The sequence below is a fragment of the Myotis myotis genome, unplaced genomic scaffold (genome assembly GCF_014108235.1).
Source record: "Myotis myotis isolate mMyoMyo1 unplaced genomic scaffold, mMyoMyo1.p scaffold_m19_p_2, whole genome shotgun sequence".
Classification (NCBI taxonomy): domain Eukaryota; kingdom Metazoa; phylum Chordata; class Mammalia; order Chiroptera; family Vespertilionidae; genus Myotis; species Myotis myotis.
Window position 1 is genome coordinate 6,095,683 of NW_023416324.1, and position 15,631 is coordinate 6,111,313.

Consider the following 15,631-nt stretch of genomic DNA (forward strand, 5'->3'; position numbering starts at 1 on the left):
CCTATAAACAAGTCAGGTGTGAATCCCACTGATGGAGAAAATTCAGCCCAGGAAATGTCTTCCCCCACCGCAGGATGTCAAATTCCCAAAACTTACAGCGACAGTAATAGAATTTCTAACGTGATTCAGCGTCTTTCCCACATTCGGAATTGTGACCATACAATGTGGGAGTTTATGTGTTTTTACGCAATGACTTCAGAACTCTAGGGAGAGATAAGGAGAATGTTGTTAACAAGAAAGCAAAGGGAAAGGGGAATATTTCAGTTTGAAGTCGGTTCCCCAATAAGAAAACTATGTTGGACGTTGGACCCAGCCCACCTTGGGCTTCAGCCACCTGGGCTAGGTTAGGGCCCTTCTCTTGTACCCATGGCAGCCTCTACCGGGGAGCGTCATTGTTATCCTCATCACAGGGAGCATTCTACCGCGTGTTCCTTACGTACCAAGTCCTGTTTGTTATAAACATATACACGTGTGGACTTACTCCTCACAATAACCCATTACTATCCCCATTTTATAGATGAGGAAACCAAGGCTCCAAGAGGTTACACAACTTGCCGTAGGCCCCAGTTTGTAAATGGGGAAACTGGGATTCAGCCCAGGCAGCCTGGCTCCGGAGCCTGTCCTCCCAGCCCTTGTTGCCTGTTTCTGTTCATCTCCATAAGGCCTGGCAATGTGGTTCCTGCCTGTCTCCCTAGAGCCTGGCGCTGGCCTGTGCCTATGATGCTCAGGAAGCGTTCACTGCATGGGGTGGGCGCTGGGGCAGAGGCGGCACAAGCCATTGTCAGGCTCTGAGCAGGGCTGCTTTCTGGCCGCTCGGTTTGGATCCTCAGTAGCTTCATTTAGGAGCCAACCTCGACTGCCATAGGGTTCCTTTCTGCCCAGCCTGGCTTTGTGTTCAAAATCCAAACTGTCGTAGGTATTTGGTAGATTTCTTGGTTCGAGTTTTAACACAGTCAGAGCTCAGTAGTTATTAACCCTACGTGTTCAGTGCCATCCCTGGATAGGGTCTAGAAAGTGGGTTTCTGTTCGTCATGGGCTCTGATGTAAACCGAGCCAAACTCTAGGCTGCCCCCCCAGGAGAGCCATCCTGGATGCCCTGCGCTGAGAGGAGCGGTGTCGGTGTGGAGAGGGGGTGCTCTCCCCCTACGCCCGGGGTGGGGCTGCAGCAGGGCAGAGGGCCTGCAGGCCAGAGGTCAGAGGTAGCTGGTGGGCCGCAGGCTTCTCGCCTTTCAGCTGCTGTCCGCTGTCCAGCAGTGGCTACCAGGGGAAGCTTAACCACCGCACTCCGTGTAGAGTACTGTTTAGACCAGCCGTGGGCAAACTACGGCCCGCGGGCCGGATCCGGCCCATTTGAAATGAATAAAACTAAAAACAAAACAAAACAAAAAAAACCGTACCCTTTTATGTAATGATGTTTATTTTGAATTTATATTAGTTCACACAAACACTCCATCCATGCTTTTGTTCCGGCCCTCCGGTCCAGTTTAAGAACCCATTGTGGCCCTCGAGTCAAAAAGTTTGCCCACCCCTGGTTTAGACCATTGAGTTCCTTTAGAGACTGACAAACGCTTGATGGACCCATTCAGTCGAGAATCTTGGTGCCTTAGAACTGTTAGCCATTAGCCACATGTGAAGCGATGGTCTGGGTTGACCTGCTGTTCTCTGCCTGCTTGTCTGTGCTGTCAGACACAGTATATATGTATCAGCAGGAGATTTAATTACAACGAAAGTCTGGGACGCGCACGTGAAGTAGATGCAGGCACAATCCATCACTCTGTGGGGTCAGTACACAGGGCCCTGACGAAGATGGCATTGTCAGCAGAACAAACAGTCTGTCGCGCGGGGAAGTCCCCTGTTAGACACACACTTTCTCCTCCTCTGCGATTGTTTTTGAAACTCATGGGGTTGATAGACATTGGCCATGACAGATTTCTCAACCGACTGATAGCTTAAGCTATACAGGGGCATGTGTATGTGTGTACAACATCTGTCTTCAACTAATAGCACTATGACATAGTTACTCATCGTGTAAGCGAAGAACAAATAATGGCTGGCCAACTGTTGACCCTCGGCTGAAAGGCGAGGTCAGCCAAGTGGAACTGGTTAGGTCTTCCTGTGTCACCTTGTTTGGGTTTGTTGTTGCCTAAGGAGAAGGACAGGGCTGTTTTCATTGCTCTGGTCCTTGGCTGGGGCCTCCAGTGCGTGTCAGAGAGCAGTGGCCGGGCGCAGGCTTGGGCATGGACCTCTCTCGCCGGCGGATATCTGCAGTGTATCAGCCACTGTATCAGCAGCCCTTCCCCGGGGAGGCCCTTCCGTGCTGCACAGCCGACTCCCTGACGTGTTCGTGGAGTTCAAAGCCCGGGTTGGTTTGGTGCTGACATTTTGGATTAGCTGGTTGACTGGAAGGCCTGCTTCTTTCTATACACTGTGAAATTTGTAAACCGCAGCCGCCGAGGGCTTAAAATGGCCGAGCAGCCCCCAGCTGGCAGCAATTAAGTACACCACAGACCTCTGGCTAAACAAAGGTTTGTGGCGTCAGAGTTGCTGCATGTGCACTAGGCAGACTGGTGTTGTAAACTACCTTTCATGTCCAGGTTAGTTAGCAAGAGGTGCTGTCAGCTGCCGAGAGGTGAGTGGGTGGAGTGTTGCCACCTCTTGTTTAATGACCTGTTATCCGCAGGATGTAGTGCCAGACCTGCCCTAGAAGCAGCCCGTCTGGACAGTAGAGGTGAGGGTGAGGAGGGGAGCGGGGCAAGCAGAGGAGGCCCGGGGAGGTCCCGGGGGGTCCCCCAGCGGTGGGCATGAGAGCTTGGCAGGGATCTTTCAGTTCTGGTGCCCATGGGCAGGCGCCAGCCACTCTGCCTTTTCATTGGACACCATTTCCATTTAGGTAGAGCAGAGAGGGTGGGAATGAGAGGACAGTAAGGTGCCATTTTATACCCATTCATGCAGCCGAAAGCTGGTGGCGATGTGGTTGTGAGGCACACTTACTTCCATCTCCCATAGTCCATGGCTGTACAAGATGTGGGCTCCAAGGCTCAGGTCCAGAGCGCAGCGCCTTTCCTTGGCCTCTCGGGCTCCCTGGGTCCATCAGAGGAGGTTAGGGCTCGGAGTAAGTTTCCTCTCTTGGGGGCATGTTTTTCCTACTTTAATGGAAGATCGTTTCTTCTGAGGGAAGTGCATGTGTCAGCGGAGGCATAGCTTCATGACTTTGCCTCCAGGCTCCTCCTTTGCTTTGAAAATCAGTGAACGGGACAGACCCACCCCGGCCCTTTCTGTCAGGAGTTGGGATTCTAGCTGGTTTTCATTTTGCCTTGACTTTGTAGACTTTCAGAGCCCAGACTCCAGTCTTCTAGCTCTGCACCAATTTGCGTGTCACCTTTCCTTTCTTAGTTCAGTAGTCACAGTGGCCCTATCCCTGCCCCTGCTGGGGTCCCCAAAGGTGTGGACGGAGTCAGCGAAGAAGGAATGACACAGAGGCAGCGTTCAGTTGATCAGCATGGTTGGGTTCTCTTGCCTGGTTTATTGCCAGGTTCTGTAGGTTCTCCAGCCAGGTTCTGTAGCCAGGTTCTGTAGCCAGGTTCTGTCCAGGATCTTTTGCCATGTTCAGTCTCTAGGTTCTGTCTCTAGATTCTGAGTCCAGTTTCTGTCCAGGATCTTTTGCCATGTTCTCTCCAGCGAAGTTCTTCTGTCTCTAGGTTCTGTGTAGGTTCTGTGTCTAGGTTCTGTGTGTAGGCTCTGTGTCCTGTTGTCTTGTTACATCTGTATTTATACCAGTTGGTTCCAATCCTATCAATCTCTATTCCAAAGGTTAGGGCGTTTCTTATCTCCATTCCAAGGAGTAAAGATTATGTAGCTTAAGCATGATTGTTCCTAGTTAAAGTGATTAATTACCTGGCACTTAGTTAAGGGGTTTTATTCCCTCCCTAACTTCAGGGGAAAATCCCTACCTGGGGAAACAACCTTTCTCAGAGAGGTGACCTTGGTTAAAACACATAGTGCCAAGAAGGTGAGCAAACATATTAAGAACAGTATGCCATATATGCCAGGTCCCTTGAAACAGCAAGGCTGGACCGGCTTCCGGCATGCCCCCACCCACAAACACATTCATTTATTTACTCATCTAAGATGCGTTGCTTCTCCCCCATGAATCAGGCTCTGTTCTAGTTCCCTGGCTAGAAGGAACGAGACAAAATTCTCTTCTCATGGCGCTGACACTCCAGATGGGGTACCATGCAGGGAGCAAATATTTGATCTAAGTGAGATGTGAAGCTAATGTGTTTTGAGCACGTGACTGACTGATCTAACTTGCATTCTGAAGGGGTCATTCCCATCGCTATGAGGAGAGTGGACCCGGATGGAAATAGAATAAGGCGTAAGGTTATTGTAATAATCCGTTACCAATCCAGAAGTCATCATCAGTTGTGACAGAGACGGAGGGATGTTGGATGGGGCATGTAGATGGACATCGAGCCTGCAGAGCTCCCGATGTGTTGGGGAAGATGCTGAAAGGCGGTGAGGAACAGGCCCCGTCACATCTCTCTTGGAGAAGCCTCTGAGCTTCTGCCCCAATAGCCAGACCTCTCCCAGGAGCTTCCTGGGGACGGAATGGTAGGACCCCTATGGGGAACAGACACTTGGCAGTGTTGGGAGTGACGGTGGGTGTTTCACTAGGTGGGGACGAGAACGGGGCTCTGCTGCCAGGAAAGCCCACCTCGCTCCCTCCCTTGATTTCCTTACGCGCCCTGATGGCTGCGTCCTCACCAGCAGTTGCCCACCTCTCCGCCGATGGGTCAGCAGCAGCCGCTCCGCCGCCCTCCACCCTTCAGTCACTAGTTGGGATCTAACCAGCCAGCAGGAGGCCTGAGTCTTGAAGAAGAAGGCATGAGACTATGGCTAGTGGGAGTGTATGATATAAATAAAATTACCTTTTACCCATTCCTTCAGCACAGACCGTAGGGACTACTTTACAGTCTCTTTACATCACTCTGGAAGAGCACAACTAGTAGTTCTTAGGGCACTCTTATTCGTGAGCTTTTAAAAAATCCTCGCTGGATTTCTGGCTTTCCAGCACAGCAAAACAGCATCCCCCAGGTGTGGGCTTCGGACGTCCTGGCCTGGTGAGCGGAGTGGAGTGCAGGCCTGTCCAGGAGGCTTTGCACTTGCCCCAGGTTTGCAGGTAGCCTATTGCATGGCCAGTGGCAACTTGGTGACTCTCTCTGCCCATATCGTGACCCCAGTTGGCCCCCTGGGGCACTCATCCCCCTTGCAAGGACCTGGTTCTGAAGCGCCGACTCGGGGTGCAAGCCTGTGCCCCTTTTCGATGTGTCTAGAGGGGTGTTGTGCTTTGGTGGAATCCAGGAACAAATAATGAAAAGTACAGCGAGTACAAGGCCGCGGACAGACCCGGCGCACTCTTATCAGTCATCTGAAATATGCACAGCCTTTCCAAGACAAATACGGACTCCTGTTTCTAGGAAAACACCAAAAAGCACTTATCAGTTATCCTGTATGTGGTTTGTGGACAAAGACAACATCACTGCCCCGAAAGCCATAGCAAAGCAGATTCCTTCGGGCAGCCGACAGCTGAGTGGCCTGAGTGAGAGCCACTGCGGGACCCAGGCTGTGGCCTGGGGCCCGTCCACGGAGCCTTTCTTCCTCCTCACGTGGTTCCTGGGCCCCTCACCCTGTCCCCAGGCAGCTGAGCGCATCGCAGAAGAAATCCAGCAGCTGGGCATGTGCTTTTAAATGCCCACTGTCCCTCACCCTTCTCCCCCACCCCTGCAAGTCTGGAGGTGCCCGGATCGAAGTCCAGCCGTGATGACCACAGCAGGCACAGCCACCGCTGGTGGACAGCCACATTCTGTCAGGCACAGGCGTGCCGGGCATTATTTGATTTGATTTTACAGAGAAAATGAACCGAGGGTTAAAGAAGTTAACCGACTTGTCCATTTTCACATAGCTAGGAGAAGGCAAAGGCAAGGTTCTAATTCAAAATTGGTGTCTTCAACCCCAATCTCATTGTGCATTACAGTGAATACTGTGGTTTAACTCCAGTCACTAAACGTAGAGTGTGTGTGGTAGTAAGTAGTGGGTTTGTCTTAGATGAAGCTGGGAAATCATTTTAACACCTAACCTCTGTTTTTGTCCCTTTCCCCACGCAGGACGCAGGCGCAGAGGGTGCGGAAGCCGCGGTGCTGCACGGGGCCCCAGGGGTTGCTCCCCCGCTACTCGGAGAGCCAGGCCGAAGGGCAGGAGCAGCTCTTCAAGCTGACGGACAACATACAGGACGAGTTGTAAGTGGGGAACCGGCCTGTTGGTTGCCGAGTTGTCTCTTCTGTCTCTGAGTCTGAGAAGTTCCCGTCTGACCCGAGTATCATCATGACTCTTAGACCTTGGAACTGGTCAGAGATTCCTGGGCCCAAATGTTTTAGAGGTTCAGATTAGCCGCTTGAAAACAGCCTTTTTCTTAAAGCTGTGCTTCTCAAACTGAGTTTCAGAGCGGGGCCTTCATGTTTTATTTCTAGAAAGTGGCAGTTTCTTTCTAGATCAAAGAGAGACGATAATAAAATACTCTTAATTTTAAGGGTTTTTTCCAAAACCCTGTAAAATTGTCTTAAACTTTAGTGTTCTAGTGTTTGCTGCTGAAAGCTAGTGAAACAAAGCAGATAAACCAATAATAACTAGTAGCTGAAAATTTGGGGAATGCAGTTTTCTTAGGATTGTTTTGTTTCTCTTTGAATGAGGAGCCTTCTATTCCTGGGCTCTTGTAGTATTTTAAACTAGTGAAATTGTCCCGAGTTGATAGGATAGAATTCAGTATATCACTATTTTAGGGTATTCTGTGGGGACTTTTCATATAATATGCTCACTAGCCTAAGTAAGTGTTAGAGCCACCAGCCCAGAGAAAGCAGTTATTTATGCCTGATGAGTAGCAAATGCTAGTTTAATTTCTTTTATTTATTTTTTATCCTTATCCAGGGATATGTTTATTGATGAGAGAGAGAGAGAGAGAGAGAAAGAGAGAAACATTGGTCAGTTGCCTCATATAGGTGCCCCAACGGGGAATCGAACCCACAACCTAGGTATGTGCCCTGACGGGGAATAGAACCACAGTCTTTGGTGTATGGATGACACTCCAAACAGCTGAGCCCCCGGCCAGCGCTAGTTTAATTTCTTTCAATGGTTATGTACCGCTTTAAGATAAAGCAGACGAGGGAAGTTTCTGAGGGCTGTGGCTGCTTTTGGGTTGGTGGAGAAGTGTCCAAAGTAGAGGGTAACCTTCAGTGTCATTGGTAGAGACAGTGGTGAACTGACTCCATCTTGTATTTCTGTAGCAGCATTTGAATGGGGGCATCAGCAGTCAAATCCAGAATCCATTTGTTGCCCGCTGGATAGGATGGCGCCTCCCTGGATGTGTTTGGTGTTACCCGCACCCTCTGCAGTGTTCCTGGGAGGGCTCTTGATGGAGGTGCATTACATTGTCTCAGGCAGCTCCAGCTGCTGTAACAAAACACCACAGACAGAGTGGCTTAAACAACAAGATTTATTTTCTTATAGTTTGGGACATTGGGAAGTCCAAGGTCAAGGTGATGCCCGATTTCGTTACTGGTGAAGGCTCTCTTCTTGGCTTACAGGTGGCCACCTTCTTGCTGTGTCCTCACGTGGCACAGGATAGAGAGTGAGATCTCTGTCTGGTGTCTCTCATAAGAACACTAATCCTGTAGGATCAGGGCCTCACCCTTAGGACTTCATTTGACCTTAATTACTTTCATACTCCAAACAGTCACATTGGGGTGAGAGCTCCAACATAGGAAATGAAGGGGGACTTAATTCAGTCCATGGCAGGAGTCATTCGTACATTCTGTTCTTTTAGTCCAGCCTCAGCCCTGGCCATCACTCCAGTATCCAGAATCCTAATGGGGTCTCACTCCAGGGATGACTGTATATTCCTGCTTCCTTGTGGTGAGGATTTGGTGACGTGACTGCTCTTTATGCCACTTTTTAAAATACATATATATATATATTATTTTTTTTTATTGATTTCAGAGAGGAAGGGAGAGAGAGAAACATCAATCATTGATCCTCCTGCACACTTCACACTGGGGATCAAGCCTGCAACCCAGGCATTGTGCCCTGACCAGGAATCGAACCGTGACTTCCTGGTTCATAGGTCAACGCGCAACCACTGAGCCACGCTGGCCAGGCTGTGCCACTTTTCTGGTGGGACTTTTGGCCTTTGGATAGAAGGCCCAGAAGTCATCCTTCAGGTTCAACCTGGCAAGGGCAGAGTCTGCTAGAGTGGTGACCCCAGGAGGGCAGGGAGCTGTGTCTGTTCCATTCTCGGAAGAGCCCTCGGCACCTAGAACAGTGCCTGGCACATCATGGGCACTCAGGAAATGTTTGTGTAGCTGCAGTTTAACATATTAATGTTCACTTTTCCTTCTTTGGAGTGGTATCAAAGGTTGAGATTATAAATTACTGTACATTGTGCATTTAATTCCATCTCTAGTCCTTGCGAAATTCATTTTTGGTAGAATGACATGTGCCGGAAGCTCGGGGAGAAAGTGAGCCGCACCCCCTGAGAACAACCGTGGCAAACTGAAAACGGGAATCCGAGTGGAGTCGGTAAAATAGATTTCCTGAAACTCTTGAAGTTCATGTGAACTGGGGAAAGAGATTGGCATGAGTGAAGTTTGACTAAAGATGAAAACCATGTGTCTCCACGCATGTGGGGTAAATCTCGCCGGTGAGTGTGGAAGGAGGCAGGTGCCCACGGCCTTCCTCCGTGTGCGAGGAGTCGCCGCCAGGGACTCAGCGGTGTTTCTCTGATGGGTCCTCAGCTGCCAGGCAGGGTCCTCCCGGCGACATGAGCATTAGAATCGTCACTTTGCAAGAGAGGGTTTTCAGGAAAAGCACACGAGTGCCAATTATACCTCTGACTTTTATCCTAGAATTGTAATTAAGAACATGTTTACAGACCTAATTATTTGCATATTTTCCTTCAGAGTTAACCCCTTAAAAGGATCTTTAATACCTTGCTCTACTGTTCTAACTAAATGTTTCCACATTTTTTTCCAGTTAGACTCACTGTTTCACTTCTGGAAAATATTGTGTAATTACTTCCTGATGCAGTGAAAACCCCACAAAGTCCCAGTGCCATGGTTACTTCAACTTTGTGCTCCCAGATCAAGTTTCATCCCATTTTTTTTTCATTTTATTTAATTAATTAGTATTAAAAAGATAGTTACTGACATGCGACTGAAGGTCTGGCCAGCTGCGGAGGCTTTAGTTTCGAATGAATCGAATATTTCTCTGGTATGTTGCAGAATTACCATTGCTTCCCATTTTTCTCAATTTGGGTTTTGAAATAGGATCCCTCTGGCTTAAGCTGATGTCAAAGTAAAATTTGTCCTATCTGATTAAATTGACTTTTCTTTATGACTGGTGTCTATCTGTAGCCAGGAACCTCATTTTCTTTAAAAAAAAATAAATAAATAAATAATAAAAGTGGCTATTTTATTTCCAATCCTTCATCGCAGACCAAGTTACGTACAGAAAAAATATAAAAAATAAAACAAACATAGCCTATAGACCCACCAATGAGCTAAGTCCTTTCTCTTTTTGATGAAATAAACTCATGCATGGTTAGCAAGTTCAGAGAGCACAGGAAGAAATAAAACCCAGAGTAAACTTCTCCCCCCTTACCCTCTTTGTAAACGTAATGTTTATGGTATTTGTGTCTCACCTGTCCTTCTTGAGCCGTTGCAGATAGAGAGAGAGAGAGCAGGAAGATTTGTCTGAGCACAGGTCATAGTGTTGATTCTAGTAGCACGTAATTATAAATACAAACCTCATAGTCAAAACAAGACAGGTCCTCGTGAGGAAGGGATAGAGTTCAGTGGCTTCCTTTTCTTAACCAGGAAATAATCTATCATAAGCATTGACACCTAGGGAATTGACATGCTTTGATATGCCACCGAATTACAACTTTCATGTGGCGGGTTTTCTAGCTGTCCTGACTGAGGGTAAGGACTTGCTAAGTCTTTAATCCATAAACGCAGGAGATCTGAGAGGATGTTTTACCTTTACCACAGGGTAGACTGCAGCCAGCATGCGAAGTGGCACGTTGACCTTACGATGTCATTTCATTGTCATTTTCTGAGACTACCAAGCATGTACATTTATTGAATCCTACTGTGCAAGGACGAGTAAGGAATTTGCTGTTTCCGCGACACGTTTACAGTCTAGCAGGGGTAACAGACAATATCACCAACTATCTGTAACACAGGATTGCTTTTAAAATAGAAGTGTGAGCCATGTGTTATGGGCCCCCAGGAAGTGATCAATGCAGCCTGGAAAGCTGGGGAAGGCTGTGGGCCATCCTGGTCCCGCAGGCGGAGGAGAGATGTGCTGCAGAGAGAAGGGAGAAGGTCCCGTTGCCCATGTGGCCTGGAGGAGGCGTTCCATGCCACCGAGTGTGAGCCCGGACTGGCGTTGGTGATGCCACCGGTGCTGCTGAGAAAGCCCCCGAGGTGGTCGTGGTCTGGGGTGTTGTCCGGGTGCCCGAGCTCCCAGGGTGGTATGCGCCGTGTGCTCAGCCTTCCTTTCTCTCTGAAGAAACTTTGACACTATCCCAAGTCAGCGTTCCTCTTTCTCTTCGTAAAGGAGAGTTAAAGTAAACCTTTTAACCCAAGTCTAAAAACCCTGCTTTGTGTAGGATTAGTAGCACCTACAGCAACCTGAGGCAGGCTCCAGAAGCCGGTGGCCTCCCGGTGCTCGTGTCTGAGGGATGTCCTGGTCCCGAGCTCTGTTTCTACCACGTGCTTTTATTCCCCATCCCTCGGAGTCCCCAGCAGGTCAGAGACTAGCGGGATGCACTCAGGGCCACCTGAGACCGGGGGCTGTCTTTCTCTGCGTCAGCCTTGCGGTGTCCCAGCGCCACGCCTTCGTGGGCCAGAGCAGCCCTGCGTGAAGAAGCGCGGTTACATGGGGAACAGAGCAGGAAGCCAGCGTCTGACTCAACAGGCACACAGCGGTAGCCATGGCTGCTCCGCTGGCGAGCCCTGAGCCCCTCAAGTGAAGCCTGGGGAGGCAGGCCTCCGCGGGGGGATGGCCAGGAAGGGAGGGTGCTGGCAGCGGAGCCTGCCCGGAGCACTGCTGGGCCCTGCTTCTCTAACACCCCAACTTTCGGCTCCTTTCTGGCAGTGACGAGTTTGGGGTCGGTCTCCATTACAAGAGAGAACCCCTCATCTTGAGCTCAGTTTCATTTATTCTTCGATGTGGTTTCCAGATTTTATAATTAAAAAAAAAAGTGTGTGTGCATGTATGTGTGTGCATTGTGTGTATATGCACACACACGTGTGTATGTGTGCATGTGCCTGCAAGTGTGTACTAGTATTTGCACGTGCACGTGTGTGTGAGAGGGGCGCTGCCAAGGAAGTGGCAGGAGGAAAATGGAGATTGGTTTGCCAGGTCCATCTCTGGGTTCCTGTGCTAACTGGGGAGGGGATCCTGTGCCATCCGGGGTAGGGATCCTGTGCCAACTGGGGTGGGGTTCCTGTGCCAACTGGGGTGGGGTTCCTGTGGCAACTGTGCTGGGGATCCTGTGCCATCCGGGATGGGGATCCTGTGCTCCAGCTGCCTGCTGTGGCTCACTGTCTTCCTTCCTGTGTGCTGTGCCAGCACAGCCAAGGGTTTAGTGAGCCTGAGGAGGGGCGGTGAACGATTAAAGAAAAGACAGACAAAGAGAATATAGCTGGGGCTCGGTGGATCTCCTGTGCCTGGATGAGGCCACAGAGAAGGATCCAGCCAGCAAGCTGAGGCTTTATTTTTTAAAAAATATATATATTTTATTGATTTTTTTCAGAGAATAAGGGAGAGGGATAGAGAGTTAGAAACATCGATGAGAGAGATCGATCAGCTGCCTCCTGCACGCCCCCTACTGGGGATGTGCCTGCAACCAAGGTACATGCCCTTGACTGGAATCGAACCCGGGACCCCTCAGTCTGCAGGCCGACGCTCTATCCACTGAGCCAAACCGTTTCGCCGAGGCTTTATTTTATAGTCAGAGAAAAACAAGGTACTGGTCAACATAGTTACAATGTTCTTGTGAGTTTCACTTGTTTGGGCAGCACTTGCTGCACCTCCCACAGTCCATTAGCCACCAAGGAAGGAACTAGGGAGGGTATAAGGTTAAGCTTAATTAAGCTAAGAGGGCTCTGCCCTCTAAGCTGGGACTTCTTTGTGGCTCTGCCACAGGTCAGTCCGAGGCTTAACTCTGACTACATTTCTGGGAATGGGCCCCAGGACTCCAGAGTCGAGATCTGTGCCCTTTACTGCTCCCGTCCCTCCCTGATCTGTATGGCCTTGAATTCTTTTGACTTCACTAAGTTTGTGCCGGAAGCTGACAGGTAGTATCATCTCTGTCCGATGAAGAAACTGGACCGCAGAGAAGGCAGCTGGCCTGGCGGATCCACACCCCACAGGGTTTCCCTCTGCTGCCGAGAGTGCGCACCGTGGGAGGTGCCACCCAGCACGGCCTCCCAGCTCAGAGCCGCCCTGCCCCCCAGGGTTCTGGCCTGACCCAGGACTTGCGCCATCTGTGGCATCTTGAAAAGGAGTCTATTTTAAAGCCTATAAAAGTTCCAGTGGAAAGTGCACTAATAATGCCAGCCACTGGGCGGGCGTGGAAGGGAGGCTGGCCCTTTCCAGGGCTGTGCACGTCAGCCGCAGGGGCTGCCAGCCGGGGTGAGCGTGGGGGCGGGGGTGGGGGGCAGAGGGGCCCAGAACAGAAATCATCTCAGTTGGATTTTTAGTGCACATTCCTGCCCTCACCCAACTGCACGGGCCAGCTTTGGGGGTCTCCTTCGAGAGCCAGTCCAGCCTCCGCAGCCACCTGCCCCTCACCGGCACCGGCAGCCATGGCCGTACTCCCCCTGCACCTGATTCCCCAGCAGGGCCTGGCTGGCCCTGTGGTGCTTCCTCTTAGTCGGGAAGCAGTGTTTACCGCTCTGTCTGTCTGCCTCTCTGTCCCTTTCCTTCCCCCTGGACCAGCGATGTAGATCCCATGTAGTTCCAACAAGTGGTCAAGCTCTGTCCTAGGACTGGCAGGCCCAGGAGGTGAGGGTTGTGTGCTGAGCGGCCTGGACCCCAAAGCTGCTGGGTAGTTTTCATTTGAGCATCGAGACGTCACAAGTCTGCGTTCTTGGCATTGCCCACCAGTTGGAATAGAACAATAAACTCCAGTTTGCCATGAGGCCGTGATTAAATGGCGACTGGGAGCAGGCGATCCTTGCCGAGCGAGTGCTCGGTGGTGGGGACGGAGAGGGGATGTGGACCCACTGCTCCATCAGCATAGTCAGCGCTGAGTCCTGTCCAGGAACCAGAGACAGGACACGTGAGTGTCTGACGGTGCTTTTGAAGGTGAGCAGTTAGGTGTTCAAAAGTGGGGTGGGGTTGGAGTGCCTCATGGGGAAACTCCGAGAGGTTGGGACTTGTGAGACCTCAGGATGGAGGATGGAGTTGGCTGAGGGGAGGATGGAGGTGGCTGAGGGGAGGATGGAGGTGGCTGAGAGGGAGGATGGAGGTGGCTGAGGACCGTGTGTCCTGAATGCAGGGTGGCAAGTGCCTGGCACATGCTGGGACTGAGAGGAAAGCCGCCTGTCACCAGCAGGCAGGCCTCCTTCCCTGACGTCGAGACAAAGCCGTCCTGGGACCTGGTCCTCCAGCAGCTCCGAGGGCAGCCTGGGCTCTGAGCAACAGTTTGCAAATTCCTCTCAGGACATCAAGGCCCAGGGGGCCGCAGCCTGACAGCCAGCCTGCGGTCAGCTCTCAGTGTTCCTGCCGCTGCCGCTCTCCGTCGCTGGCCGCCCATTGTGGAGGCTGTCACAGATGCGGGAGGCAGCCAGGCCGGAGCTGCCACAGCCCCCGGGGTCACTGCGCTGCATTCGGGGGCTGAGCGAGGCTTACCCTGCAGACCTTCCCTTCATCTGGGCGCTCCGGGGAGGGGAGGGAGGAGGTTTTTTCTGAGCTGCCCTAAAGCCCTGAGAAGCAATGGCTGAAAGTTGAGAAAGTCAGGATTGCAGCTGGACTAGCAAAAGCACCTGCCGGTGGCGTTTCTGCAGATGGAGGGGGGTCCCACCGGGGCCCTGGCCCTGGAGGTGCTGAGCAGAGGCCGCGCGGCCTCCTCTTAGGACGGAGGCAGGAAGGACGTAGATGTCGGAGGGCAAACGCAGGGCCTCGGGCCCCTTGGGCGACCTGTTTGGTTCCACTGCCTCCGTCCATCTCCATCCCCGGCCTGCCTGCCGGCGTGGCTCCCGGCGCCCTGAGAGCTTCCTCAGCCGCTCCGTCCACACTTCAGCACATTCTCTTTCCTTCCTGTTTCATCCAGCAGAGCATTGTTAGTTTTCTCCAAGCCCTTCGCTACCTGACAGGTCTCCCTGGAGGCGCCCACACAGCACACTTTCAGGGTCAAGTGGTTTCTCTTGTTGGCCGTCATCATGCGCTAACGTTGGTCGAGCCGCCTGTGGAAGGGGCCGCGATGTCAGCCTTGCTTTTGTTCCTAATTCATAAACAAGGAAACGGGGGGTGGGGGGAGAGCCTGAACTGGGGACAGGCCTTTGGACACCAGGGCGCACCCCCACACACACCCCCGCTGGCTCAGCGACAGGGAGAGAGCTCCGGGAGCCTTGCTCATGTCCCCTCTGCTTGGCAGCTTCATCGCCGTGGAGAACATCGACAGCTACTGCGTGCTCATCTCCTCCAAGGCCGTCTACTTCCTGAAAAGCGGGGACTACGTAGACCGGGAGGCCATTTTCCTGGAAGTCAAGTACGACGATCTCTACCACTGCCTCGTCTCCAAAGACCACGGGAAGGTGTACGTGCAGGTGACCAAGAAGGCGGTGAACACAAGCAGCGGAGTGTCCATCCCCGGCCCGTCCCAGCAGAAGCCTATGGTGAGTGCACACGGCCCCCCCTCCGCCCTCCTGAACCGCGTGGTCAGAGTGTGCGAGACAGCGAGGCCCACGGGCACCTCTGCCTGCTCACTCTCCTCCTGGGAGCTCTCTGTGGGGCCAGGCTGGGCTGTTACCCCAGGGGTGCTGCCTCCCCGTCCCACCCGGAGGAGCTGGCTGCGTGCTCCCTGGGTGCTGCCTCCCCGTGCCGCACAGAGGAGCTGGCTGCGTGCTCCCTGGGTGCTGCCTCCCCGTCCCGCCCGGAGGAGCTGGCTGCGTGCTCCCTGGGTGCTGCCTCCCCGTCCCGCCCGGAGGAGCTGGCTGCGTGCTCCCGGGGTGCTGCCTCCCAGTCCCGCCCAGAGGAGCTGGCTGCGTGCTCACGGGGTGCTGCCTCCCCGTCCCGCACAGAGGAGCTGGCTGCGTGCTCCCTGGGTGCTGCCTCCTCCCGCACAGAGGAGCTGGCTGCGTGCTCACGGGGTGCTGCCTCCTCCCGCACAGAGGAGCTGGCTGCGTGCTCACAGGGTGCTGCCTCCCCATCCCGCACAGAGGAGCTGGCTGCGTGCTCACAGGGTGCTGCCTCCCCATCCCGCACAGAGGAGCTGGCTGCGTGCTCACGGGGTGCTGCCTCCTCCCACACAGAGGAGCTGGCTGCGTGCTCACAGGGGTGCTGCCTCCCA

General features: G+C 52.4%; 1 protein-coding gene across 12 annotated transcripts in view; it reads left to right on the forward strand.

Annotated features, from left to right (window-relative positions):
- The window catches only part of VPS13D (vacuolar protein sorting 13 homolog D), a 221,325-nt gene that overhangs the window by 203,990 nt on the left and 1,704 nt on the right, over positions 1 to 15,631 (forward strand). For 8 of the 12 annotated variants that reach the window (XM_036348853.1, XM_036348857.1, XM_036348859.1 and 5 more), the window contains 2 exons: positions 6,165 to 6,296; positions 14,717 to 14,957. In XM_036348853.1, coding sequence (XP_036204746.1) covers positions 6,165 to 6,296; positions 14,717 to 14,957 — 373 coding nt within the window. Of the gene's footprint in view, positions 1 to 6,164; positions 6,297 to 9,081; positions 11,782 to 14,716; positions 14,958 to 15,631 lie in introns of those variants that run through there. The other 4 variants (XM_036348863.1, XM_036348864.1, XM_036348862.1 and 1 more) reach the window with 4 other exon arrangements.